We start from the raw sequence: 27,612 nt of genomic DNA on the forward strand, positions 1-27,612 counted from the left end.
GTGTCCTTGAACCTGATGTCACCCGGCGTAGCCCATGTGCGTTACACAGGTCTGAGGCTGACAAAGAAGCTGTCAAGCTTCGAAGCGCGTCCCTGTGTAATGCGCATGTGCTACACCTAGTGACGTTGGGCGGCTCCTACCATCACTGCGCTCTCCATCCTCTCCATCCAAGCCTGGAGCCTCTGGTTACTTCTCTGCTACTTCTGGTCCTTTGGCAACCCAGTTTGTAAAACACTCAGCACATGCGTCTTTTGTAAGTGCATTTTTAACCATTTATTAAACCTCTTATGATATTAATGCTACACTATAGGGTTTGCGCTTGTGTGCTTTTTCCTTTTCACAATTTATAGACAATCCTGAGATATTGTGGGAAAAAAAAAGCCACTGAACTTATAGAATGCAGTCTAAAGAATGTTTTTATTTCACTGGCCTGTGTAAGAACATGAGCCAGGAAAAAAAGACCAATATCTGCAAGCGTGTCAAAGGGTCCGCTTAATAAGTGCCAAAGGGGGTGCAGAATAAGTGCCAAAGGGGCCACACAACAAATACCAAAGGGCCACACAATAAGTTCCAAAGGTACGCAGAATAAATGCCAAAAAGCTGCAGAATAAGTGCCAAAGGGGCGCAGAGGCACCAGGGATCTGAGGCATTAGTGATAATGATAATGAAGTGTTGCACTAAAGATCAGCCAGCAGAGGGCGCACATTGACAACAAAAGCTGAGGGCACTATTTGTTTGCCGTGTTGCTTCCTATGGGGGCATCAATAAAATATTTATTACTTGTTGCGTCCTGGCAGGAATTATGTACAGCACACCCTTCAATGCTCGAAATGTCCCCTTCTTGTGATATAAACATTTTGCTTAACAATCCAAATCCCGAGATCTGTCCTGCTGAATTTATTAGGACTGTAAAGACGCTGACCCAAAGAGCTTTCAATTAGTCCTTCACCACACCTAAGTATTTAGGCATGGCTGTAATTATTCCATTGGCAAGGCATCTACAGAGTTAGGAGAAGGATGGGTCGGAGGGTGGGATTTGTCTAGTTTTGGGGGGGGGGGGGGCGTTGGGGAGGTATGAGGGATTTCGGGGAGGGACCATAAGCAGCTTGCTATTAATATTGGATCTGAAATCCTGATTCCAAACTCTTATCTTTGTCCCCTCTGAGTCTCACCTAGCTTGTCTTCAGCGGACGTCCTGCCCGGTCATCATGTCCAACGCACACAGGCTGGTTTTGGTTCTGGGTGGAGCCGGCACTGTTGGATCCGGAATAGTGAAATGTCTCCTGGAAAAAGGTAATATTTGGGAATCGGGTTATTGTTCTGTTCAGGTGATGGCGCTAATAGGAGAATTGCCAGCAGGGGTGACCCCTGAGCCTTGTCATTATGGTATGATCCAATCCCAACTTAGTGATGAGAAGAGGTGGCAGATGTGGAGCCGAGGTTACAAAGACGCCGTTTCCCATCTTTACTTTATCCCACAAACCCTTTATATACAAAAAGATACACCTACAGACATCTACATACACCTACAGACGACATCTACAGACATCTACCACCTACAGACACCTACAAACATCTACATACACCTACAGACATCTTCATACACCTACAGACATCTTCATACAATCTACATACACCTACAGACATCTACAGACATCTTCATACACCTACAGATGACATCTACAGACATCTACCAACTACAGACACCTACATACCCCTACAGACATCTTCATACACCTACAGACATCTTCATACACCTACAGACACCTTCAGACATCTATAGACACCTTCAGACATCTATAGACACCTTCAGACATCTATAGACACCTTCAGACATCTATAGACATCTTCAGACACCTACAGACATCTGACACCTACAGACGACATCTACAGACACCTACAAACATCTACATACACCTACAGACATCTTCAGACACCTACAGGCATCTACCACCTTCAGACACCTTCAGACACCTTCAGACACCTACAGACATCTACAGACATCTACAGACATCTACAGACATCTACAGACATCTACAGACACCTACAAACATCTACATACACCTACAGACGACATCTACAGACACCTACAGACATCTACCACCTACAGACATCTTCATACACCTACAGACACCTACAGACATCTTAAGACACCTTCAGACACCTACAGACATCTTCAGACATCTTCAGACACCTACAGACATCTGATACCTACAGACACCTGCAGACATCTTCAGACACCTACAGACACAGACATCTTCGTACACCTACAGACATCTACAGACACCTACAGACACTTACAGACATCTTCGTACACCTACATACACCTACAGACATCTACATACACCTACAGACATCTTCAGACACCTACATACATCTACATACACCTACAGGCATCTACAGACGACATCTACAGACACCTACGGACACCTACATACATCTACAGACATCTACCACCTACATACACCTATATACAATCTACATACACCTATATACAATCTACAGACACCTACAACACCTGCACAAATGATAATACAGCCGTGCTCCCTATAGCCTCATACATCTGGAGATAGAAGGAAAAGTGGAGATCTACATCTCATTGATCGCTTTAGGCAACATCAAAACTTTTCCTGAATACTTATCTGTGAAAGTGCGATTCACAGGAATTCACAGGATGCAATAAAGTGTGATGGAGACAACTAAAAGGGACACATACATATGTAGAGGGACGGTAGTGAAAGGACCAGGGACAGAGAGTAGAGAAAAAGAGATCGTTGCTCACAGGTCATGCAATCGGTAACCCTCCAATGTTGCTTCTGTGAGGTGGGGCGCACAAGTCTTTATTGAAGCATAAATATTTATTTTTGACAAATCACTTCCATAGTGTGAAACGCGTCAACCTACCTGCAATTCCCCTGCCTGTACCCATCTAGTGCTTTAAATATTTATACTTCAATAAAGACTTTATACTTTACTTTCTGTGTGGGTGTGCTGGTGATCGGAAGATTCTCTGTTCCAGGGATAAGGAGTGATGTGATGGGAGTGGGAGAGGTCATACAGTTCAATGGACACAGTGAAAAGGGACATATACACATGTAGAGGGACAGCGGTGTAAGGACCAGGGACAGAGAGTGATGTGAGTCCAGAGGAAGGCAGCGGGGGAGGGGGGGGTCTTAGTGCATATACACAGAATTATATTTAAGGTTTACAAGAATGTATTGAATGCAATAAAGTCCAATGGAGCCAACTAAAAAGGGACCCATACATATGTAGAGGGACAGTTTTGTAAGGACCAGGGATGGAGAGTGATGTGAGTCCCGAGGAATGTGTGGGGGTTGGGTGGGTTGGGGACTTGGTGTACATAAATAGAATTTTATTTATGATTTACAAGGCACAATGAGGTTTATTAGACGAAGCTTAAAGGGACACTGTGAGGTTGATTTACTAAAGGCAAATATACTGTGCACTGTAAGGGCATTTGCTGTAGCTCTGAGGGGAAGCTCTGCTGATTTCTATCATCCAATCATGTACAAGCAAAAATGCTGTTTTTTATTTTCCTCGCATGTGCAAAGTAGTTTTACCTCTTTTACTAAGCTCTGGAGCAAGTTTGCAGTGCACAGTCTATCTGCCTTTAGTAAATCCACCCCATACATATGTTGAGGGACAGTTGTGTAAGGACCATGGAGAGACAGTGGTGTGGGTCCAGAGGGAAGGAGGGTGGAGGAGGGGATCTTAGGACACATAAATAAAGTTATATTTATGATTTACAAGAATTTGCGAGGTGCACTAAACTGCAATAGAAACAAGTATAAGGAACAGATCTAGATGGACAGTTGAGGAAAGAAGGGCACAGAGCGATCCGAGTCCAGAGGAAGGTAGGTGGGGGTTGTCTTGATGCATAAAAATGGTATCAATTGAAATAAGTCCAGTGAACGGCAGGTGGGTGTTGTCTTCATCAACAGAAATAGAATTATTCTTGGGATTCTCAAGAGTGCAATAAATTGCGAAGGAAACATGTCTAGATAGACAGGGGACAGATCTAAATGGACAGTTGAGGACAGAAGAGGGACACCGAGTGATCTGATAGGCAGGTAAGAGATGTCTTGATGCACAGAAATGTCGTTATCTTACATAGATCGAGAGGGGCAGGAGGGCGACGTCTTCATGAACAGAAATAAAAATGTTCTTGAGGTTCCCAAGAATTTAAAGGGGGGCAACAAACTACAATGGAAACCGTTACATGGGACTGATCTAGATGGACAGTTGAGGAAAGAAGAATGGACACAGAGTGATCCCAGTCCAGAGGTGGGGGGAGATGTCTTCATGCACAAAAATGGGTTTAATTGACATAAATCAAGAGAACGAATGGTGGATGATGTCTTCATGAAATAGAATTACATACTCGAGAGATTCTCAGGAATTCAAAGGGTGAAATAATTTGCAATGGAAACGGTTAAAGGAAACAACTGATCTAGATGGACATTTGAGGAAGGAAGAGGGACACGGAGTGGCGGGTGGGAGATGTCTTGATGCGCACAAGTGGGATTCATTTATATAAATTGAGCAATGGTGGATGATGTCCTCAGGAGTGGAAATAGAATTATACTTGAGATTCTCAAGAAGTTAAAGGGTGGAATGAATAGAAATGGAAACAGTTTAAGGGGACAGATCTAGATGGACAGTTGTGGAAGGATGAGGGACACCGAGTGATGTTCAATAGAAGGCAGAGGGGGGGGGACTTGCTAAACTCATGTAAATGGAATTAATTATACATAAGAGTCGAAAGAATTTACAGGATGCAATTAAAGGCGTTATTTATGTATATCTAGACCGGCATTTCTCAACCCTTTTTTTCCTTTGGGGGACCTCAAAATTCCAGATCTCAAGGAACTCCTTCTAAAACCAATTCCTTGGGGGTCAGTGGGAAGAATTACCCCTTTCACAGTGGTGGTCAGAATTTCATTCTTACAGACATGGTAATAGGATGGTTGGTGTCATGCAGCTGGCTCTGCCAAGTGACATTGACCCAAGAACTCCACAGGCGCCATCAAATGGGAGGTCAACCAGCCACTGTTCATGGAACCCTATAGAAGGCTCTGGAGGACCTCGGGTTGAGAACGGCTGATCTAGATGGACAGTTGTGGATGAAGATCCAGAGGAAGGTGGTGCAGTAACACACATATACAGTAGATGGGATTATGGGAATTTTTGTGTCGCAGGGTTCCAGGTCGCTGTGATTTCCAGGGAAAATTCCCGTCTGGAGAAGCTGAGGAATTTTGTACCCACACAGTACAGAGATAACCTGCACACCATGGTCGGAGATGTGGGTAAGAGGGAGAACTGGGAATCCCATTGTATGTATGTATGTTTGTGATTTTGTGAGATACACAGTATCTCACAAAAGTAAGTACACCCCTCACATTTTTGTAAATCTTTTCTTCTATCTTTTCATGTGACAACACTGAAGAAATGACACTTGTCTACAATGTAAAGTAGTGAGTGTACAGCTTGTATAACAGTGTAAATTTACTGTCCCCTCAAAATAACTCAACACACAGCCATTAATGTCTAAACCGCTGGCAACAAAACTCAGTACACCCCTAAGTGAAAATGTCCAACTGGCACCATTTTTGTCTGAGACCCTCATTTAATAAGCTCTTGAGCAACTGCCCTTACAAAGTGCACTTTAGTAAACCAACTCCATTGCCCCGTTCTCAGTGAGGGATCTAGTGGCTTGATTTACTAAAGACAAATCGACTGTGCACTTTGTAAATGAGAGTTTAGTAAATGAGGGGAAGCTCTGCTGTCTTCCATCATCCAATCATGTGCAAGCAACAATGCATTTTTTTCTCTTGCACCTGATTGTTTACAAAGTGAAGCTTCACCTCATTTACTGAGTTCCAGAGAGAAAGCCCTTGCAAAGTGCACATAGTTACATAGGTTGAAAAAAGACACCAATCCATCTAGTTCAACCATAAAAAAATAAATAAAATAAAAAATATCATACAATCCCATATACCCAATCCTATACACACCAGAAAAGCAGGATCCAATTTGCTATAGCAGGGGAAATGTTACCTTTGCACAGTCTACCTTTAGTAAATCCCCCCCATTTCCCCGTTCCCAGTGAGGGATCGAGGTGCGACCAAACATGACCAGTCCCGATCCAATAATAATCCGTCCCGTCTGGTTTCCTATAGAATTCCTTTCCGTCTAATCCCAGTTCCATGTGAACCAGACAGACCTTAAAGCCCTTAAAGCGTCTCAACATTCCTTTCCATTTCTCGTTGTGTCACCACATGTGTTGGGCAGATCCGGAGGATGAAGGTTGTGTGTGGTTTGCTTGCCTATAATTGGAGTTGGCTGTGTGGCGGAGTAGCAGAGCCCCGTGGTGGTGTTTGACCCTCTGCCCCCTTTGTGTTTTGGGTGCAGGTTCTGAGGAGGGGGCGCAGGAGGCGGCAGACGCTCTCACCAGTCGGGTGGGGAAGGTGACCAATGTGGTTTCATCGCTGGGGTTCAGCTGGTGGCAGGGCGGTCCGCCCCACACACAGACCCTTCAGGAGCTGCAGAGGGTACGAACGTCTGATATCATAATGTGTGACGTCATTTCTGACAGCATATGTTTTTTTTGTTTTTTTTCTTAATTTTGATGAGAAATGGAATGAAATGAATTTTATTAACAAATCAAGTTCATTTATGAAGACCGGTACTTCCCTCCAAATAGATTCCATGGATTCGCTGGTAGATGAAAGCTACTTGTCATAATTGTCCAATAGAAGTCCATGAAAATAAATGGTTTAAAGGGGTTGTAAAAGTTTTTTTTTTTTTTTTTAATAATAAACATGTCATACTTTCCTCCTCTATGTAGTTGGTTTTACACAGAGTGGCCCCGATCCTCCTCTTCTGGGGTCCCCTAGCGGCTCTCCTGGCTCCTCCTCTTCTCCAGTGCCCCCCACAGAGAGCCGCTCTCCCTAGGGGCACCTGTGTGGGCGCGCTCCCGAGTGGCGCCATGTTTGGGGTGCCATCAAGAAATAAAGGCACCGCAAGCGCATTGAACATTTTGTCATGATTCTGGAATCGCACGATTCTGCCTGCGATTCCAATACACTCGGGTGTGAACAGGGCCCAAACGTGGCGTTGTTCCATGGACATGCTGCTCCCTGTTTGGAACATACAATGTGTTTGAAAGAGACTTCTTTTTTAATCGTACTTACCTATTGGGTTGATGCTGCATCGGTCCCCCACCAGATCCAAGACTAAGAACTGAGCGATCAAAGACTGCTGATCACTCATTTCTCACAGCTCCCTGAGCAGAGAGCTGCTGTCAGTCCCCGGCTTTCTGCTCTGTCCCCCTCCCCCTCACTCACTGGAGCGCTGGGCTGCGGAATGGGCAGCTCGCTGAGAGGCCGAGCTGGGTGTCGTTCCAGGCATGAGGGCAGACCCCGACCATATGGTCGCCATCTTGCCCGAGTCTGGACCAGCTTTGTGACATCGGCCGACAGCGGGCTGAAATATGGATGAAATATCGGGGGGTCTAAACAGACCTTTCTCTGCAGCCTCAGCTGCACTGCAGACGAATGAACAGAAGACAGAGGCTCCTCCCCATTCATAAACTGAATCATCCTAAACACAATTTTCTATGCTCAGTAATGAATGGGCACAGGAGCGATCTGTACCGATCTCGCACTGTGTCCAATTCACAAACGGAAGGGGCCGGTAAATGACATACCGTATATATCGGCGTATAACACGCACTTTTCCCCCCTTAAAATAGGAGGAAAATCATGTGTGCGTGTTATACGCCGATATAGGGCTGACTCCCAGCGGAAGGAGGGAACAAGCGCCACTGAAATAGACCGAGCCGGATCTCCTGTGTACTCGACTCAGAGTCACGCCCCCTGGGCGGCTCCTAGCATTGACGTTCCGGCATTGGACCGGTGTTATGTCCATCGTAGGAGCCGAGCCAAGGGGCGGGACTGGGCGTGACTCCGAGTCGAGTACACAGGAGATCCGGCTCTCTGCAGATGGGCACGGATTAGGCTGCAATGATGGGCACTGATCAAACTGCGGTGATGGGCACTGATGAGGTTGCATTGATGGGCACTGATGATCAGACTGCGGTGATGGGCACTGATGAGGTTGCATTGATGGGCACTGATCAGACTGCGGTGATGGGCACTGATGAGGTTGCATTGATGGGCACTGATGATCAGACTGCGGTGATGGGCACTGATAAGGTTGCATTGATGGGCACTGACCCTTATTTTGCTTCAAAATACTTTATTTAAAATTGTAGTTTTTTTCCCTAAAACTTCCCTCTTAAAATGAAGGTGCGTGTTGTACGCAGATTAAATACAGTATTTACCGACCCCCTTCCCCAATTCTCCACCAGCCTGTGCACAGAAGGCCCGGTGGTACCCCCTATTGGTGGCCCCGGGTCAGTGACCTGGAATAATTATAAGGGAAGAGACGTAGTGAAGGATCAGCATGACGGGCAGATGGAAGGAAAGTTTAGGATTGGCAGTCTTCATCAGGTTTCCATTATAGAGAACCCCTTACTGAGGGATCTTCTAGTCCTGCGTGACCCCCAAATCTCCCACCTGTACTGCTGTGATGAGATCACTAAAGGCAAAACTTTTTGTTGTGGATAGAGTGAAGGTGGGTTAGAACTCCTGCCAGTTTTTATTGCTGTCTGTGCCCCTGTTAGGGAGATTCCCCCTTTCTATTTGACCTGTTTACCATTATCATTGAAAGTCCCAAATCCCACATTTTGGGTTGTCCCCAGAAATGCAATAGAGGGGAAATCTTCCAATGGGGACACTAGTTCTGGTGTCCCCATTGGAGAATTGATTCTCTTCATTTGCAGTGATTTCCTCTGACTTCCTGTTTGGATATGGGGCAGGAAGTGAAGTGGGACACGGTGAAAAAAAACATCTGACAGGGGTTCTAATTCTCTCCTTGCTCTATCCAAAACAAAAAAAAATGTTTGCCTATAGTTCTACTTTAATACATTTTTGGCCGCTATTCTGAAGCCCACGGTGCGCCGGTGTTCTACCGAGAACTCCAACTCGCCGAAATCTCCAACCACCTCACTTCCGGTTAGAGATTTCAGTAATAATTGGAGATTTACAGGAGTTGGAGTTTTCGGCAGAACCCTCGGGGGGGCGTATACAATCCGGTACTGGATGATTTTGCTTTTTTCACAGAACGGGTACGGAGGAAAAAGTTGTCACCGATTTGGAGGCGGCCATGTTTTTGGTTAGTAGCGGGCGGTGTTCTGTGAAAACAGCTAAATCATCTGGTACCGGACTGTATATGCCCCCGGGGGTTCTGCCGAAGAACTCCAACTCCTGTAAATCTCCAATTATTGCTGAAATCTCTAACCGGAAGTGAGGTGGTCGGAGATTTCGGCGAGTTGGAGTTTTTGGCAGAACACCGGCCATATACTGTATGCTTTGATTTGTGCCGATGCCGGTTCTCAGGTGGTAGTTACTACAGAACCCCTTCCGTCAAGCCCTTCCAGGAATGTGTGTGATGGGAATACTCTACTCCATAAAGAGAACCTGTCACTTCACCCATTGAAGGCCAACAGATTCTCATCTTAGGGTTCCCCCCACCCACTGGTGCTACCCTGTCCCACACGTCCCCATTGTTCCGGTCCTCTATGAAAGTGCTGAGAAATACTTCGTACTTGTGGGTATAGGGAAACATGTGACCTCCCCTTCCCCTGGATGCTGTGCTTCCATTCGCCAGGCCCAAGAGCTACCACTTGTAGAGGGGAGCCGGTCATTAACCCAGAGGAAGCTCCAACTGGAAGGATTTTGATCCTTGGCTGTCTCCTGTAGAACAATGGAGCTGGGTGAAGAGAGTGTGGTGAAGGTATCAATGGGGGTTGAGGGTCTCCTAACAAGAGGACCTGTCACTTTTCCATGGATGAGTTTTATTACCCACATTTCAGTGGTCACAGTGGCAACCTCAGGGCAGGAACCCTTCTAGTGCTCATATCTCTCCTTTCTCCTCCTCTGTAGGTGCTGGACACTCTCCTCCTCAGCACATTCACCTCCTGGAAGTTCTTCTTCCCATTGGTGAAGGACGATCCCAATGGAACCTACACATTCATCACAGGTAGGGTCCCCTGTGGGGGTTTCTAGAATGTGGACAGTCCCTCCAAATGGGGGGACAGTTGGGAGTAATGCTAAGAGAGGTCAGTCACAAGGTCCAAGCTAAGGAGATGCATACAGTGCCTTGAAAAAGTATTCATACCCCCTTGACATTTCCCACATTTTGTCATGTTACAACCAAAAACATAAATGTATTTTATTGGGATTTTATGTGATAGACCAACACAAAGTGTCACCTAATTGTGAAGTGGAAGGAAAATGATAAATGACTCTTTGCTGCTTGCAATCGGAAGCTTTCCAATCATGTGACTGCCGTGACAGCCAATCACGGCGGTCATCACATGATCATAAGCCCCGCCTCTCGGCATCTGAAACTCCATAAAGGGCCGGGGGGGTGCCGGCACCCAAGGGTTAAGGTAAAAAAATGTTGGCGTCAGTATCTTCCCCTCCCCCTTTTACTTACCTGAGCCCTCTTTTCATCCAGCGCTGCGCACATCCGCAGCTCTTCCCTTCCCTCACCTTCAGGGTCCTGCTGGGGCACAGGCAGCCATTGGCACCCGCTGCTGTCCAATCAAAGCCAGTGATGGGGCGGGGCCAAGGCCTGCTGTCTGTGTCAATGGACGCAGCGGCGGGGCTCGGGAGCGAGAACGCACAAGTGCCCCCCCAAGGAAAGCGGCTTGGGCACTGGAAAGAGTGGAGGAGCCAGGAGCGCAGGCGGGGGACCCGAGAAGAGGAGATTCGGGGCCGAGTTCAGGTGAGTATAAAGATGATTGTTATTTAAAAAAACAAAGAAAAAAAAAAAAACGACCTTTACAATCACTTTAAAGTGGTTGTGAATCTCAGACATGAAATATGAACAAAAGGAAAGATATGTGAAGCAATGCAGCTTGTTTTCTTAAAAAAAAATCAACCACAGCCTGAGTAGAAAAGCCTGTCCCCTGCCAGCATGCTGCCCTTGCTCTCTGTGTGGAAGCAGTGGTCTCTCTGCAAAGATGTGGTGTGCCCCCCTGCTGAATCAAACCCAGAGCTCTTCAATCAGTGGGGAGCAGGTACTTTGCAGAGTCATACCTATGACTCAGTGGGGGGGGGGGTCACGGTGAACCTCTGCAGAGAGACCACTGCTTCCACGCACAGAGCAAGGTTCCGTCTCTGCAGCTGCTGGCAGGAGACAGGCTCTTCTACTCAGGCTGTGGCTGCAATCTTCCTCACTGCTGTGTTCCCGCCACTGATATCTTCTCCAGGTCTTCTTCCGGTGTCACGGGCTGCTCATTTTGGGGTAAATCAGGTATATGCAGCTATGTAGCACCGTCTGTGGCGTCCGGCATACTCTGCCAGCTAAAACAAAACTTCTACTGAGAGATGTATGGAGGATGCCTTCATCAAAATGCTGTTTGCCTGGCTTTCTCTGGCTTTTGAACTTTTGGAGTTATTGACCCCCCCCTGATAAGCAAATCCAAATTCCCGATCTGAACACTTGTTCCAGGCTAATGCCTAGGACGGTATGGAAGCCAAGCGACACGCATTTTCAAAAGGAGATGATAGCAAGGGCAACCTGCATCTATTCCTAGAACTCTCCTTTGCGGAGTCAAGCGGGGAGATTCCCATTATTGGCCGCATTTTGGAAATGCTGGCTGCCTTGCTGTCATCCCCGATCCTCTGACTTGCAGGCAGCGAAGTGCATTACTTTCTTGCTCTGGGTCAGTGACGAAGGAAGTTTTGAAGGCGTTCAGTGAACATGAAAGCCAGGCAACCAGCATTTTCAGAATCCTATATTTGCCATGGCAGCTCCCAGATTTCCACATCAGAGCTCCGTATTGTGCACAGCGTCGGTCATGGTTCAGGCTTTACACACTAAGTTGCCTTTTGTGTCTTCCCTACCACAGGTGGCGCCGGTGAGCGCCTGCTGATGCCCGGTACCGGCTTCCTCACTTTAGGAGCGGCGGGGGCTCTGGCCTTTTCCCAGGTGGTGCGGGAGGAGTATCCGGATATTCCATGCAAACTAAATGAGGTTTGTAACACATTGTAAAGGGATCTTTCACATGTGCAGCAGGGATGGCGGTAAAAAAAAAAAAAAGAAGCTGTGATTTTACCCCCCCTCCCCAAGCCAACTAAATGATAAACTGCTTGTCAAGTCTGCCTATTGGGATGAATGGGGCCGCACTGAATCCAAATGCACAGCTTGCAATTGCAGTGCAACGTTTTACTACAAAATCCCCCCTTTGGATTGAAAAAAAAGTTTCAGGGGGAAGCGAGCTGGAGGAGACCGGCGGTGTACCTGGGCATGCGCAGCGGATCCCACACATGTGCAGGGGGGGGGCACTATAGTGTCCTGCAGCAGAAATCTGCTGTGCATTAGACATGAGACATGTGCAATTCGTTTAGTGATGTAACAATCCCAGGAGGCAATGAGGCCGGAAACCTGGAAGTGCAGCCTTCCACAATGAAACAAATCGGTTCAAGAAAAGAAAAGAAAATTTGCATTTTGCAAGGAGGGGGGAACTATTTATCCAAAGAGCAATCCTTTCAGAAGATTATCATTTTATTCATGTTTCCCCCTTGTGTGGATCCACTAAAGGCTTCAGACTGCTGCTGGGTGCCGCCATCTTGGATGTGATGTCAGCAGCCCCAGCAGACTCAGAGCTGTCAGTCAAGTGACTCCATAGCCGCCTCTCAACCCTTTTCCCTACCCCAGTGGTCATCAAACCTGTCCTCAGGGCCCACTAACAGGCCAGGTTTGCAAGATAACTGAAATACATCACAGGTGATATCATCTGCTGCTCAGTGATTGCCGTATTCTAGTCTGCATCTCCCCCCCAAGGTAATACATAAAACCTGGCCTGTTAGTGGGTCCTGAGGACTGGAGTTGATGACCACTGACCTAGGCTTAGAGGAACCCATGAAATAATTTGTATGTGTCAAGGAACCCCGCTAAATATAATTCTTTGGGGTCAGTAGCACAGAAACACTCTTTACAATGGTGACCAGTGAGTGGCATACTCCCGTACATTGGTGGACAGTGGAGAGCATGCCCCCCCCCCCCCCCCTAAACTCCGGTAGGTGGCGATATAACCCAATGGTGAAGAATAAGGAAGAGCTGTGTCTGCCCAAGAACTCGGAGAGAGGACATTTTTTTTGTACATTTTGCACCTAGAAAGCAGCTGGTGATTTTTAAGGAAGGAGAGGTCCCGGTAGAGTTGCCACCTCATCCCTTTAAACCTGAACACCTTTGAATTACACGGGTTCTGAGGTCATTTAATGCAGACGAGGCATCAAGTGAGTTTAATTACCACCTTAATCAGCCACAGAACCCGTGTAATTCATATGTGTTCAGTTTTAAAGGGATGAGGTGGAAGCCCTAGGTCCCAGGCAATATGGTATTGTGCTGTATGTTCTGCTTTTGGCTGGGTTCACACCATTGCAGGTTCTCCGCATCCAATTCGCAATAGCAGGAGATTTTGACCGGCTCTCCATGGAGCCGGTTCACATATCTCCGCAGCAGGCCCGCTGCGTCTTTTGGTTCATTTCAGGTCTGAATTCAGCCCAAAATTCGGGCTGAAATTGGACCTGAAGCAGTGAACCAGGACACACCGGACCCCTGCTATGAGATGGATGCGGAGGAACGGTGTGACCCCAACTTCAAAAGGTAGATTATGCTTCTGATAGAGGCTGTGAATTTTTATTTTTTGCAGGTCAAGATCAACATGGGAGTGGCCCTTCCAGAACGCCTCGGACCCGGCTACGTGAGCCACCTGGAGGTGGGAGAGGCAGTTGCCTCGCTGGTGGAGAAGAGACGAGTGTCACATACTGTGTTGTGCGCCAACTCCACCACTGACCTCAAGACTCTTATCTTAGAGGGCAAGCTGTGAGCAGCGGGACACTTTTCCTCCTATCGCTCCCGATTCTAATTCCTGGCGTACTGTGACCACCCATCCACTGCTACCTTGTCTATACATTTCATTACTTCGCATCCTGCCCAGATCACAGAGGGCCAATTCAGAGCCCCAAACAAGCCACCACCACCCTCCACCTGCTTCAGACCACCGGTGTTCACCATCACTGACCATAGTACTGAAATATCCCAAGAAAAGTAAGTATATTGCAAGATAACAAGAGCTTCACATTGTCCATCACCACCTTGCAGTGGATGGAGAAGACCTACACATGTGGATTATGAAAGATGACCTTTGGAACATTCCATTCTGTTGGAGGAGACGGGAGGACTGACTGAACTTTATACGAATTTGGGAACAGGGGAGAGTAACGCCTAAAGTATTATTGTTCACCCACCAGAAACTTCTATGCATGCCTGGTCTTAAAGGGGTTGTCCACATCTTACTAAAGATTTGACAGTTGTATCCGCACCTGAAAGGAAGAGGCGGACACCGACCCTCTCTACTGCCGCTGAATGGCACAGCTATGCCTTGGCACCCAAGTTGCTGGAAGTGAGTCACCTGACTTGTGTTCAACGTCTTGGGCATTTGCCATCGTACAACTTACTTTTTTTTTTAATGGGGCCACATCCCAAGAGTCTCTAGATTTGCTTTTAGTCTTTAGTGTCCGACAAGAAGTGTATTAGAGCCTTTGGGGGAGATTTACTAAAACTGGAGAGTGCAAAATCTGGTGCAGCTGTGCATGGCAGCCAATCAGCTTCTAACTTCAGCTTCTTCAATTCATCTTTAACCACTTGCTTCCTGGGCACTTAAATCCCTTTCTTGTCCAAGGCCAATTTTCAGCTTTTTAGCGCTGTCGACCTTTGAATGACAATTACTCAGTCATGTAACATTGTACCCAAATGACATTTTTATCATTTTTTTTCACGCAAATAGAGCTTTCTTTTGGTGGTATTTAATCACTGCAGGGTTTTTTTGTTTTTTTGCTAAACAAAACAAAACAAAGACAGAAAATTTTGAAAAAAAAAGCCAAACAGTTTAATCGTTGTTATAAAATTTTGAAAACAGGTAATTTTTTCCCTTCACTGATGGACTGCACTGAAAGGTGGCACTGATAGGCAGCATTGAAAGGTGGCACTGGTGGGCATTGATAGATGGCACAGTTGGGCAAAGGTAGGTGGCACTGGTAGGTGGCACTGATGGGCACAGATGAGGCAGCCTCGGCTCTCTGTGTGAGGGACCGATGTCCTTCTGACAGAAGCCGGTGACAGCGTGCGGGGCAAAAAAAAAAACAAATTGATTACCGATCTTCTGTTTACATCACGTGATCAGCTGACAGCTGATCACGTGGTAAGGGGCCAGGTGTCAGAAATCATGAAATCAGACTGAGACAGAAGTACAGTTAAATCACACTTATAAAAATAAAAGTAAATAGAACAAACGTAGTCAAAACATAGCCAGAGTTCAGTAACCGGAACGGATAGTCAGCCAAGCCAGAAGTCAGGGATCAATGTAGTGGAACCGCAAGTAGGATCTGGAGCCAGAAGGGATGTCAGCAAAGCAAGTCTTGAACAGGATCGCAGGAGATCGTTTCTGTGATGTTGACCAAGGCGAAGGCAGAGCTCCTCTGGACTAAACGGCTTAAGTAGGCAGGACTGACGAGCAGGATATCATCAACAGCTGAGTCACTGTGGAGAGAGATGGGAGCTGACAATTTGCGGCCAGCTCAGAGAAGGAAGGGCTGAGCCCAGCCCTGACACTGGGATCGGCCCCTTCTTCCAATCTGTGATCAGCCGAGTCTCCTGGTGATCAGAGCGCGCCCCACAGGCAGCTCATGCAGGGAGGACGTCTATTGACACCCTCCCGGCATTTAAGGCCTGTGCTGTAGCAGTCATTCAGCTATAGCACAGGCGGGAGGTTGTTAACGAAAAAAGATGGAAGCTGATTGGCTACCATGCACAGCTGCATCAGATTTTGCACTCACCAGGTTTAGTAAAACAACCCCCTTAAGGATCGGTTCACACTGCTGCCACGGCAACTTTGCCCTGCAATTTCCCCCCCACATGATCCAACTAGGATGATATTTAGGAGCCTCTACAAAGGCTGAAATCGCACCCAAGTCGGGCCAAATAGTGCCGGAACCTTTTCTAAAGTCAGAATGACTTGTGTGGGATCAGACGGCTCTCATAGACAAACACTGAATCTGACATGTCATGTGACTTGGGGGTCTCACAAGTCGGACCCCATGTCGCAGCAGTGTGACCCGAGCCTCATGTCTGACATCAGAGAGGGGAGGGACTGAGGCCGACCATACACGTGTCCAATTCTGAACAATTCTTCTGTTTGAACATTGCACCTTTGAATAATCGCGCGTGATCTCCGACCATTAGTGGGGCCGTAGCAACGGATGATTATCATGGTTTGGCCATCAAATTTGAGTGATCGGGCATGTTGGAAATTTTCTAATTTTCTAAAAAATGAACTAATTTTTTAATCAATGGTGGGAGAATCGTGCGAGAAATATAATAATAAAAAAAAAGAAGAAAGAAAATGTGCATAAGCTGTGACCTGGAAAGAAAAGATTCCCGGCCATGCATTTTCTTTTCCGTAACATGCGGTGAAATAGAAGGCTTGATTGGTCGAATTTCGAAATCCATGGTGGCATCATCGGATTACAAAAACACAAATTCTCAATTTTCAATCGACAAATCATTTGGAATTCGACCCATGTATGGCCTGCATAAAGACGTATTGTATCCTAGTTGGGAGGCCTGATGGTGCCCAAGGTCTGGAGATCTTTAGGTGACCCCGGAGGTAACATCTGGAATAGTGGCCCCTCTACTGTGATAACTAGGAGGGAAGATCCTGCCAATGGGGCTTTTATTACATTCAATTGGACGACTCTTATTACAAACGCCCCCATTTCTCACAAGGTTCTTATGTTCAGAGTTTTTAAAATTGAAGAGATGGTTGAAGCCGATCCCACTACATTGTAACCTCGGACAGCTCCCAGTCTGGACCTCCTCCTCCTCGCCTCCCTTTTTATCTTGGTGGACCCATTTCTGTGTAAAATAAAGAATACAAAATAAAAAAAACCCCCAATGTTGTGTGTCATGTACAATGTGTATAGGAGAGTACAAGATTAGATCACCCGCTGACCTCTGAGAATGACGTTTTAGGTTTTTACCCCAGAAAACAAATCTTTTTTTTGTATTCTTATCTACAGCAGATCATTATAGGACAGAACTTCCATTCTTCAAACTGCGGCTTGTTTTGTGGATCAAAGGAGTGCAGTCCGTTCTGACCTTCTGTGACCCGTTTTCAGCAGACAGCTCGAAAAAAACTTCTCTTTTAAGTTTTTAAAACATCAGTCAGCTTCAGTTTGTAAACACAGATCCTATTGAAAGTGCTGATTGCCACTTTAAACAAGCTGCTAGCGGGCTTTTTAACAAGCTTCCATAAATTCTGATGCCTGCTAGCAGCTTGGACTAAGCCTTTTTCTAAAACTTGCTGCTTACAAGTTAAAATCAGTATTTTTTTGCTAGAAAATGACTTGGAACCCCCAAAAATTATATATATATAAAAATAAATGTATTTATTTTTTAGCAGAGACCTTAGGCCAGTGATGGAGAACCTTGGCACCCCTGATGTTTTGGAACTACATTTCCCATGATGCTCAACTACAATGCAGCGTGCTTGAGCATCATGGGAAATGTAGTTCCAAAACATCTGGGGTGCCGAGGTTCGCCATCACTGCCCTAGAGAATAAAATGGCAGTTGTTGCAATATTTTATGTCACACGGTATTTGCGCAGCGACTTTTCAAACGCAATTTTTTTTTAGAAAAAAAAATACACTTACATGAATTAAAAAAAAACACACAGTAAAATTAGCCCATTTTTTTTTTTTGTATAAATGTGAAATATGATGTTACGCCAAGTAGATACCCAACATGTCATATGTTAAAATTGCGCACACTTGTGGAATTGCGACAAACTACGGTACTTAAGAAAATCTCCATAGGCAACGCTTTATTGCGATTTTTAATGGTTACCAGTTTAGAGTCACAGAAGAGGTCTAGTACTAGAATTATTGCTCTCACTTTTAAGCTGGCCATACACCATACAATTTTCTTATTCAATTTTCTTTAGATTTACCTTCAACTATGTAGTGCAAGGGTCTGCCTGATTGCATACACATTGAAAGGGTTTAGGTTTCACCTCATATTATATGGTTTTGGTAAATCTAAAGGAAAGTTGAACAGGAAAATTGAATAGTGTATGGCCAGCCTAACAATTGCGGCGATACCTTACATGAGTAGTTTGAACACTGTTTACATTTGTGGGCGCGACTTACGTATGTGTTCGCTTCTGCACGCAAGCTCAGAGGGATGGGGCGGTTTAAAAAAAAATATATATATATTTTTTTTTTTACACTGTCCCTTTCAATTTTATTTATTTTTTGATCACTTTTATTGTCACAAGGAATGTAAAACATCTCTTGTGACAGCAATAGTCACAAGTCAGTTTTTTTTTTTTTTTTTTTGGGAGGGATCTGGGTTGTACAAGATCCCAAATCCCTCCTTAACTCTTAAAAGCATTCAAAATGGCAAGTTTGGATGTTTTGAATGCTGATTTAAAAAAAAAAAAAAAAATCTGGTGTCTTTAAGGCTCCGGTGAAGTGATTCCGCTTTCCTGGATTTATAGATCCGAGACTCGATCAAAGGAGGTTCCGGCGTTTTGGGTCTGCCGGCTGGTGGATTTGGAGAGCCCGGGGGGGACGGGAGAGCCGGGGTGGAGCAGGGGAGGGGGGGGGGGGGGGGACATTCCCTCCCGCTTCTTGTAATAACAATTGAGCAGCTGCTTAGCCACATCGGTTGTTATCAGAAAGCCGACAGTCGGCTCTAAAAACCGGTACCGGGGTGATGCCTGCAGCTGCCAGTACAACCACTTGAAGCGAAATGACGCACAGGTATGCAATTTTGTGGCAAGTGGTTAACAAGCTTCCAAAAATTCTAAAGCTTGCTAGCAGCTTGTTTAACCCCTTCAATACCGGGCACTCCCCTCCCCCCGCCTTCCCAGACCAATTTTCAGCGCTGTCACATGCGGTCATGCTACACTGTACACATATGGAATTTTTAGAGCTTTCTTTTGCTGGCATTTGATCACCTCTAGGGTTTTTTTTTTTTTTTTTTTTTTTGCTAAACGAACTAAAAAAAAAGACCAACATTTTTGAAAAAAAAAAAAAAAGGTGTTTCTGTTATAAAATTATGTTTTCTTCCTTCACTGATGGGTACTGATATGTAGAATTGATGGGCATCAATAGACTACACTTATATGCAGCACTGATAGGCTGCACTGGTGGGTACTGATAGGTGGCACTGATATGCAGCACTGATGGGCACCAATAGGCTACACTGATATGCAGTATTGACGGGCACGGATAGGGGGCACTGATAGGCAGCACTGATGAGGAGGTACTGACAGGCATCACTGATGGGTACTGATGTGTAGAAGTGATGGGCACTAATAGACTACACTGATATGCAGTATTGATGGACACGGATAGGTGGCACTGATAGGCAGCACTGATGAGGAGGTACTGACAGGCATCACCGATGGGCACTGACTGGCATCTGTAAAGGGTACTGACAGGCATCACTGATGGGCACTGACTGGCATCTGTAAAAAGGGTACTGACAGGCATCACTGATGGGCACTGATTGGCAATTTGGGTGGGCACTGATTGGCATTGTGGTAGGCATCTGATGGGGGCTGTGCTGCTGATAATCAATGTGCCGATTATCAGCGCGCACCCCCGACAGGAGAGCCACCGATCGACTCTCCCTGTCAGCCCAAACTGAGGAAAGCTGATTACCGGCACTTCCTGGTTCACGTTATGATTGGTCACAGCTGATCACATGGTAAAGAGTCTCGGTCACAGGCGCTTTACCATGATCAAAGATGCGGTGTGTCAGAGTGACACGGCACACCACCGATCGCCGTGCTGCATGGCCCGGGGGCATGGCTTATCCTGCTGGACGCCATATAATGCCCAGTCAGGATAACTGAACCACTTCCCGGCCATCATTCTGCTATAGGCCGGGCAGGAAGTGGTTAAAGTGGCAACCGGCTCTCCCATTAGGATCTGTGTTCAGCATTTACAAACCGGAGCTGAAAGGAGCTTTTAAAAGCTTCAACAAAGCTTTCTGAAAGCTCTGCTCTCCTTTGTCAAAGCTTTCTGTTCACACGCGGCTCTTCTACAAGCTGAAGCCCAGGTGACAAAGGCCTAAGAAGTGCATCATTTCATGTAAAAGACGCGTGCTAAAGTAGACGCCATTGGCCAGACGTTCGTGCGAATCTTTTCTGTAAAATACAATTGTTCCAAAAATAGCAAATATTGAAGACGCCGGTAATTTTAGGGAGTTGAAGAAAATAGAAATACATTTTTAAATGTTTCAAGATGTTACCCGAGATTTCACAATAGACCGCGTTCAGCCTTCCATATAATGTTGTGAATAGTTGGCGTTCGTCCCGCCATGAAGAATGCGTTTTCCACCCTCCTTCCGATCGTCACACAAGACACGCCAAAACTGCTTTTATCAAATTCTTTATTGAAAATAACTTCTTCATCTCACACAGAAAAATAATAAACCTTCAGAGTCTCCTGTAATGTAGTCTGTGCTGTAACCAGCATCGTGGAGCTACAGCTTACCAGCATGCTGAGCCTTGTAGTTCCACCATAACTAGAGAGCCACAGGCTGCTTATTCATGCTACATAACAATAAGACAAAAACAAAAAAGACATAAATATTACATTTACAGTGATTTGTCAGCTTTTAGAAATGAAGAATTTAGTTTTATCCCGCTAAGGGCGGCCATACAGGGCGTGATACAGCCGAATCCAGCATTGACTGCAAGGACCGAGCACAGGAAGGAGAAATGACAGAGCAACATGGAGACCTGTGGGGGGAGGGGCTTATTACACACCAGTCACTGATTTCAATCGGTTATGTGCCTCATTCGTACATCAGAAGACGGCGGAGCTTCTTCTGGTGGTGGAAGTACCAAGCAATAAACGGACAGATGTGTCACCGCACTTCAATTTCAATGACAGATCTGCCCGTTGGGGTTGGAAAGCCTTTGAAGTAAAAAGTAAACTCCCATAATCTGTACCGATAATAAAGTTTTACCTATACATACTGTAAATGTCTCCAAACAGGCTCAATTTAGGAGATATTTTAGTGCACATGCAGCCAGTGACATCACCGTCGCATGCGCTCTGACCAGCCGGGCCGTTCCAGCAGAGTCCTGTGCCGTAAACGGCGGCCCCTGTGCGCATGCGCCGGAGTGACGTCATTGTGGCTCTGGCCATTCACACAGCCGGAGTCTGCGAACTCAGGAGAAAACAGGTGAGGATGTAAGTCTTGTCAGCAGAAGGCCTTCGTTCTAAGGTAAAGTTTCACATAATGTGCTAGTATGTGATGCATACTAGCACATTATAACTTTGCCTTGCAGGTTTAAATTTTTATTTATTTTTTTTTTAAATCGCCAGCGGTTTACTACCGCTTTACCACTCGGGGCACCTTTATCCCAGATTATGTTCCCAGGGGCACAGAGCCAAAGTAACCGACACCGGTGCCAAATCACCAGGATCCACTAACATTATAGCTTTGGTAGAAGACTTCCACATGTAGACCTCTAGAGTTATAGAAGTGTGAATTAAAAGCTGAGAAAAAAAACGAATGAAAGTCACGTCTGTTCTCAGCTAAATTATATTGTCCTTTGTGAAGGTCTTCCATTTCTGTGCTGTGACCCCGGCCTGGAACAAGTTCTGTGCCGGAGCTCCCTGTGATAAAGACCGCTCCCTGCTGCTCTCCCTCCTTGTGCAGGGTGACTGGTCTTGTCTCCACCCCTCCTGTAGTGGATGGAACCTGTTAGGCCCCTCCCACAGCTCTGCTCTCCCTCCTTGTGCCGGGTGACTGGTCTTGTCTCCACCCCTCCTGTAGTGTGTGGAACCTGCTAGGCCCCTCCCACAGCTCTGATCTCCCTCCTTGTGCCAGGTGACTGGCCTTGTCTCCACCCCTCCTGTAGTGGATGGAACCTGCTAGGCCCCTCCCACAGCTCTGATCTCCCTCCTTGTGCCAGGTGACTGGTCTTGTCTCCACCCCTCCTGTAGTGGATGGAACCTGCTAGGCCCCTCCCACAGCTCTGCTCTCCCTCCTTGTGCAGGGTGACTGGTCTTGTCTCCACCCCTCCTGTAGTGGATGGAACCTGCTAGGCCCCTCCCACAGCTCTGCTCTCCCTCCTTGTGTCGGGTGACTGGTCTTGTCTCCACCCCTCCTGTAGTGTGTGGAACCTGCTAGGCCCCTCCCACAGCTCTGCTCTCCCTCCTTGTGCCGGGTGACTGGTCTTGTCCCCACCCCTCCTGTAGTGGGTGGCACCTGCTAGGCCCCTCCCACAGCTCTGCTCTCCCTCCTTGTGTCGGGTGACTGGTCTTGTCTCCACCCCTCCTGTAGTGGATGGAACCTGCTAGGCCCCTCCCACAGCTCTGCTCTCCCTCCTTGTGCCGGGTGACTGGTCTTGTCCCCACCCCTCCTGTAGTGGGTGGCACCTGCTAGGCCCCTCCCACAGCTCTGCTCTCCCTCCTTGTGCCGGGTGACTGGTCTTGTCCCCACCCCTCCTGTAGTGGGTGGCACCTGCTAGGCCCCTCCCACAGCTCTGCTCTCCCTCCTTGTGTCGGGTGACTGGTCTTGTCTCCACCCCTCCTGTAGTGTGTGGAACCTGCTAGGCCCCTCCCACAGCTCTGCTCTCTCTCCATGTGCAGGGTGACCCTATGTAGTGCACAGGGGTGCAAAAGCCCCACATTTGCCTTTCTATGGCCACCCTTAGAGGCTCCTGATGTATTTTTGTCAGGGTCCAGCAATTGGCATTTATATAAAAACTATGCTTTAATGTCAACCTGTCATGAAAGAAATAAGTAGGCTGATAGCCGACTTCCTTCTGAAAATACCAGCTGTCTGGCCATTACGCTGAAAATTTGCACTTCATTACATCTGAATCATAAAGTCATAGTAAAGTCAGAGTATTCTTGTTTAGGTCAAAGTCAGAGGGTCACCATCACAGCCAGGCAACTAGCATTTTCAGGAGAGGTAGGCAAAGTAGTCCCAATGACAGGTTTCCTTTAATAACCTCCCCAGCATTTCCACAGGCTAATTTACATTGCAAATTTAGTGTAAGAGAAAGCATTGACCAGTAACAATAGAATGTCTTCAGCCCCAGTGCATACAATAAAATCTATATAACCCAAAGTTTGTGGACACCTGACTTTTGGAGGGGGTCTGTGGGGTATTGTGCCCATTTGTGAGGTCAGGAACTGAAGTTGGACCAGAAGACCTGGAAGGTGATCAGTAGGGATCGAGGTCAGGGCTCTGTACAGGACTCTCAAGTTCCTCCACACCAAACCACCTGAGCTGGCCTTGTACACAGGGGACGATCATGGTGGAACAGAAGAGGGCCTTCACTAAACTGTTCCCACAAGGTTGGAAGAGCACAATGGTCTACAATGTCTCTGTATGATGAGTATCAAATGTTGCTTGCAAATATGGGGGAGTCACAAAGAACTGCAAGCCGCTGTCTGCGGTCCCTATAAACAGGAGGACGGGCTTTGATACCCAATTTTTCATAAGCAACTATTTTTGCATTGAAGAAATGTATCCAAGAACAGACACAGTTCGTCTAATTCTATCTACACAATATGGTTTGCTGGAGTTCTCCTTTAAATTGCCTTCAAAGCTACTTCTCCTCTTAGACATCTTTCATGAATATCAGGGGGGGTGTACTGTCAGGGGGTATAAAACTGAGCAACACGTATGCCTGGGGGCCTCCGCCATGTAAAAGTTCCATGCAAAGTGACCTGCATGTGAATAGAATGATTGTTGGGGATTTAGTGGTTGCAGCTTTGTCAGGTCACACCTCAAAGTCAAGCAAAGGGCATCACTTTTTTTGAGCTATTTTTATAATCAGCAGAAATGCAGCATATTATAAGAAAAAAGAAAAAAAAAAATATATTGAAAATGACTTTTAAAAATAACTTTATCATGTTTAGTGGCACTTTAGTCAGAAAACGAAGTCCTGTTAGGTGACTTCAATCCGGCGGCGCCTTTTGCAGGTATAGCGATGCAAAACATTAAAAGCGTAACTTTACCGATAAATAACATTCTCTAGCAAGGAACATCCATTCCACATTAACAATTCTACTCCAAAATTAGTATGTGCTGTGAATTGCCTCCAGCATTGCTCTGCTTCTTCTTGCTGAAGGCGGACATTTTGCCGAAGTCTGTTTAAAATCCAGTAATACTCTGTGTCACCCGGCTATGCACATGCTCAGTTGCTCTCCATTTTTTAGGCTTTGCCGAGTTTGTAGAGGCCGATCTGCTGACAGCCTAAAACCCTTTACAGCCAATGAAGCTGCTTCTGTTTGATCTGCAACTGCCATGGTCCTGCACGTGATCAGTTATGACACCGGCCATTTGATGGTTTGACAGTTTGGTTGAGGACACAGGCAGATGTGACAGTTAGCAATCCCAGCATAGCAACCGTTTTTTGAAATGGTTGGGCTTAGTTCCGCTTTATGATTTACTGCTGCTCGGGGGCTCTGGGCTTCAGCAAAATGGCTGCCTCCGGCAAGAAGAAACTGGAGCGACGCTGGAGGCAATGTACAGCACACACTCATTTTGGTTGCAGAATTATTAATGTGGAATGGATGTTCTTTAAAAAAAAAAAAAAAAATTTCCAAAATGAAGGTGGTTGGGAGGACGACAGGTTCAGTTGCTCAGTTCTACACCCCCCTGTAGTTTTTCAGTTTCACATTAGTGGGGAGAAGATTGACCAGTGTTTGCAGTTGGCTAGATTTACATAGATAAGGTGCAATATAAAGGTTTGGCCTGTCCTCAGGACACCTTATAACATAAAGCAGCGTATTGGCCCCTCAGATAGCAGGCGGTAATGGGGGGACGGGAAGGGTCTCCAGATAGACCAGTGCACTCTGCAGGGAGGTCAGACAATATCCTTCTTCTCCGATCAGATACCTGAGGAAGAGAAGCACAAAGTCACACTTCGAAACAAGATGTTATCAAGTAAAATACCAGCCGTATTTATAGCACGATAGTAAAATAACTGAGATATTTTACAAAGAAGAATGGGCAGAAATGTCCTCTCTAGATGTGCAAAGCTGGTAGAGACATCCCCAAAAAGACTTGTAGAGAAAGGGGGTTCTACAAAGTATTGACTCCGGGGGGCGCCATACAAATACCCCTCCCCCACACTTTTCACATATTTATTTGTATCATTTATCATTTTCCTTCCACTTCACAATTATGTGACACTTTGTGTTGGTCTATCACATAAAATCCCAATAAAATACATTTATGTTTTTTGGTTGTAACATGACAAAATGTGGGAAATTTCAAGGGGTATGAATACTTTTCAAAGGCACTAGATCTGTGGGTGACTTCAGAGAATTCTACCCTCATTAGGAAAAGCTATTTTATATATATATATATATATATATATATATATATATATATATATAAAGTTCCCAGCAAATAGATCAGGAGAAAAGGGAGACCAGACAGCAGATGTGGTGGGAAGAGGGTGGGAGGCGGAGAAGTAAAAGTGGCCGAAGGAAATGGAGGGAGACGGCAGTCTGCACATTTAGCTCAGGGAGATCTCGCCAGACAATAAAGCTGTCACAACAGCAGACATGTCAGCCGGGCAGCTAAAAGTGAGCGACATTACAAGGCCAGAGCGCTTCCCGTTGATTAATTAATGGAGGGGGCAGAATCCGTGACACTCACATAAACTGTCATATTAAAAGTAGATGGCGGCGCGGGCAAGGCGCGTACTCACCCCTCGTATATGAACTCCTCCAGCGCCGCGCACTCCGACACCAATTGGGACATTCCGCTTCTCAGAATCACAAAGGCCAAGATGGGTAACAGGTCGTCCGCACCGCTGGAAAAGGGCAAAAGAGAAAGCGTGGTGAGCAGATGGACATCAGAGACAATCAGCTTACAAAGAATCTTTATTAACTTTAAAGAGTAACTCCACTTTTGTAGTGAGAAAAAAAAAAAAAGCCCTCCCCCTCCTCTGGGTGATCTCTGTACATTGCGGGGAGTTTAAACTTTGCTGCAGATAATATAAAAGAACAAACAGAAGGAGAAGGAACACACAGCAAAGTCAGGAATTATGGAAGGAGAACCATTGTTGATGGGGATGGTTGATGGGAATATATAGGAAAGCAATGAGCTCAACTCAACCCATCCGGCTCCCAATAGAACTAAAATATCATTTTGAAGTGGAAATTTCCCTTCAGACCAGACGGGGAGAATCCACCCAGAGGGGACACGGCCATCAGGGACATCATGTAAAGAAAAATGCCAACTGTTCTTACTGTTTAACCCATTTACTGCCACCGTCGTACGTCTTACAGCAGTGACAGCAGAGGGGGGGGGGGGTATCCTGGAAGATGGTGCTGGGGGGGGGGGGGGGGGATGCAAACTCCTGGAAGATGGTGAAAGGGGGGGGGGGCTGACTGCCGGCTTTCTAAGGAAAATGTCGCCAATGAAAAATATAGGGTACCGAAGTTTGATGTCATTTTGCAGACGCGCTCAAATTTAACCGCTTCGCTTTACCCCCCTTCATGACAAGGTCCGCCCTGAACTATTTTAACTGGTAATTGCGCGGCCGTGCGACTCTGTACCCAAATGAAATTGATATAATTTTGTTCACACAAATAGAGCTTTCTTTTAGTGGTATTTGGTCACCACTGGGTTTTTTTTTTCATAGCGCAAAAAAATAAAGACCAAAAATTTTGAAAAAATGAAATATATTTTTTACTTTCTCCTATAAAACATATCCAATAAAACAAAAAAAAACAAAAACAAAAAAAAAGGAATTTCTTCATAAATTTAGGCCAAAATGTATTCTGCTACATGTCTCTTATAAAAAAAATTTCCAATAAGTGTATATTGATTGGTTTGTGTGAAAGTTCTAGTGTCTACAAACTATGGGATATATACTGGAATTTTTTATTTTGTGATACTACTTAGGGCTGGGGAAAAAAAATCGTTTTGAATCGAGTTGAGAGGTCAAATCGATTCAAAATTTAAGCAATTAAATTTTTTTTTTTCACTGCGCCAGTCCTGAGGAGCTGCGGGCAGGAGTTTTTAGGCGAGGCCGGACGCCATGGACTAGGCTGAAGCCGCGGCCTCGCCTAAAAACTCCTGCCCGCAGCTCCTCAGGACCGGTGCGGTGTCCAAAAACTCGATTCGAATTGTGTTTATTTTTGAGAAAATCTGCCCAGCCCTAATACTACTAATGGCGGGGATCAGCAACTTATAATGGGACTGCAATAGTGCAGCAGACAATCTGACACTAACTGACGCTGGGGGGAGGGCGAACTAACTGCCATTGACATCACCAGTGACATTAATAGTGATCAGCGCTAATACTATAACACTGTCCCTGCTTTGCAGGGATGAGAAACAGAGAGATCATTCGCTCTGTACAGAGCACGGTGTTTAATTGTCTACACAGATCT

The 27,612-nt window shown here is 46.0% G+C and overlaps 2 protein-coding genes across 3 annotated transcripts in view; one reads left to right on the forward strand and one right to left on the reverse strand.

Moving 5' to 3' along the window:
• The first annotated feature begins 1,086 nt into the window (after nt 1-1,086).
• LOC141112857 (L-fucose dehydrogenase-like) lies at nt 1,087-17,153 on the forward strand. Of its 2 annotated transcripts, XM_073605956.1 has the most exons (6): nt 1,088-1,293; nt 5,220-5,327; nt 6,433-6,572; nt 10,029-10,125; nt 12,005-12,129; nt 13,811-17,151. In XM_073605956.1, the coding sequence occupies exons 1-6, from the start codon at nt 1,209-1,211 to the stop codon at nt 13,985-13,987; spliced, it is 732 nt and encodes a 243-aa protein (XP_073462057.1). In that variant the 5' UTR covers nt 1,088-1,208; the 3' UTR covers nt 13,988-17,151. The 2 variants fall into 2 exon arrangements, with proteins under 2 accessions (XP_073462058.1, XP_073462057.1); XM_073605957.1 differs by lacking the exon at nt 5,220-5,327 and having other exon boundaries at nt 1,087-1,293; nt 13,811-17,153.
• A 3,450-nt stretch (nt 17,154-20,603) lies between these two features.
• LOC141112859 (VPS9 domain-containing protein 1-like) overlaps nt 20,604-27,612 on the reverse strand; it is a 74,774-nt gene continuing 67,765 nt past the window's right edge. Inside the window, 2 exon segments of the mRNA XM_073605960.1 lie at nt 20,604-25,099; nt 25,920-26,024. Of these exon segments, the coding sequence (XP_073462061.1) occupies nt 25,000-25,099; nt 25,920-26,024 (205 nt within the window). The 3' untranslated portion in view covers nt 20,604-24,999.

The sequence above is a fragment of the Aquarana catesbeiana genome, linkage group LG11, assembly GCF_042186555.1.
Source record: "Aquarana catesbeiana isolate 2022-GZ linkage group LG11, ASM4218655v1, whole genome shotgun sequence".
NCBI lineage: Eukaryota > Metazoa > Chordata > Amphibia > Anura > Ranidae > Aquarana > Aquarana catesbeiana.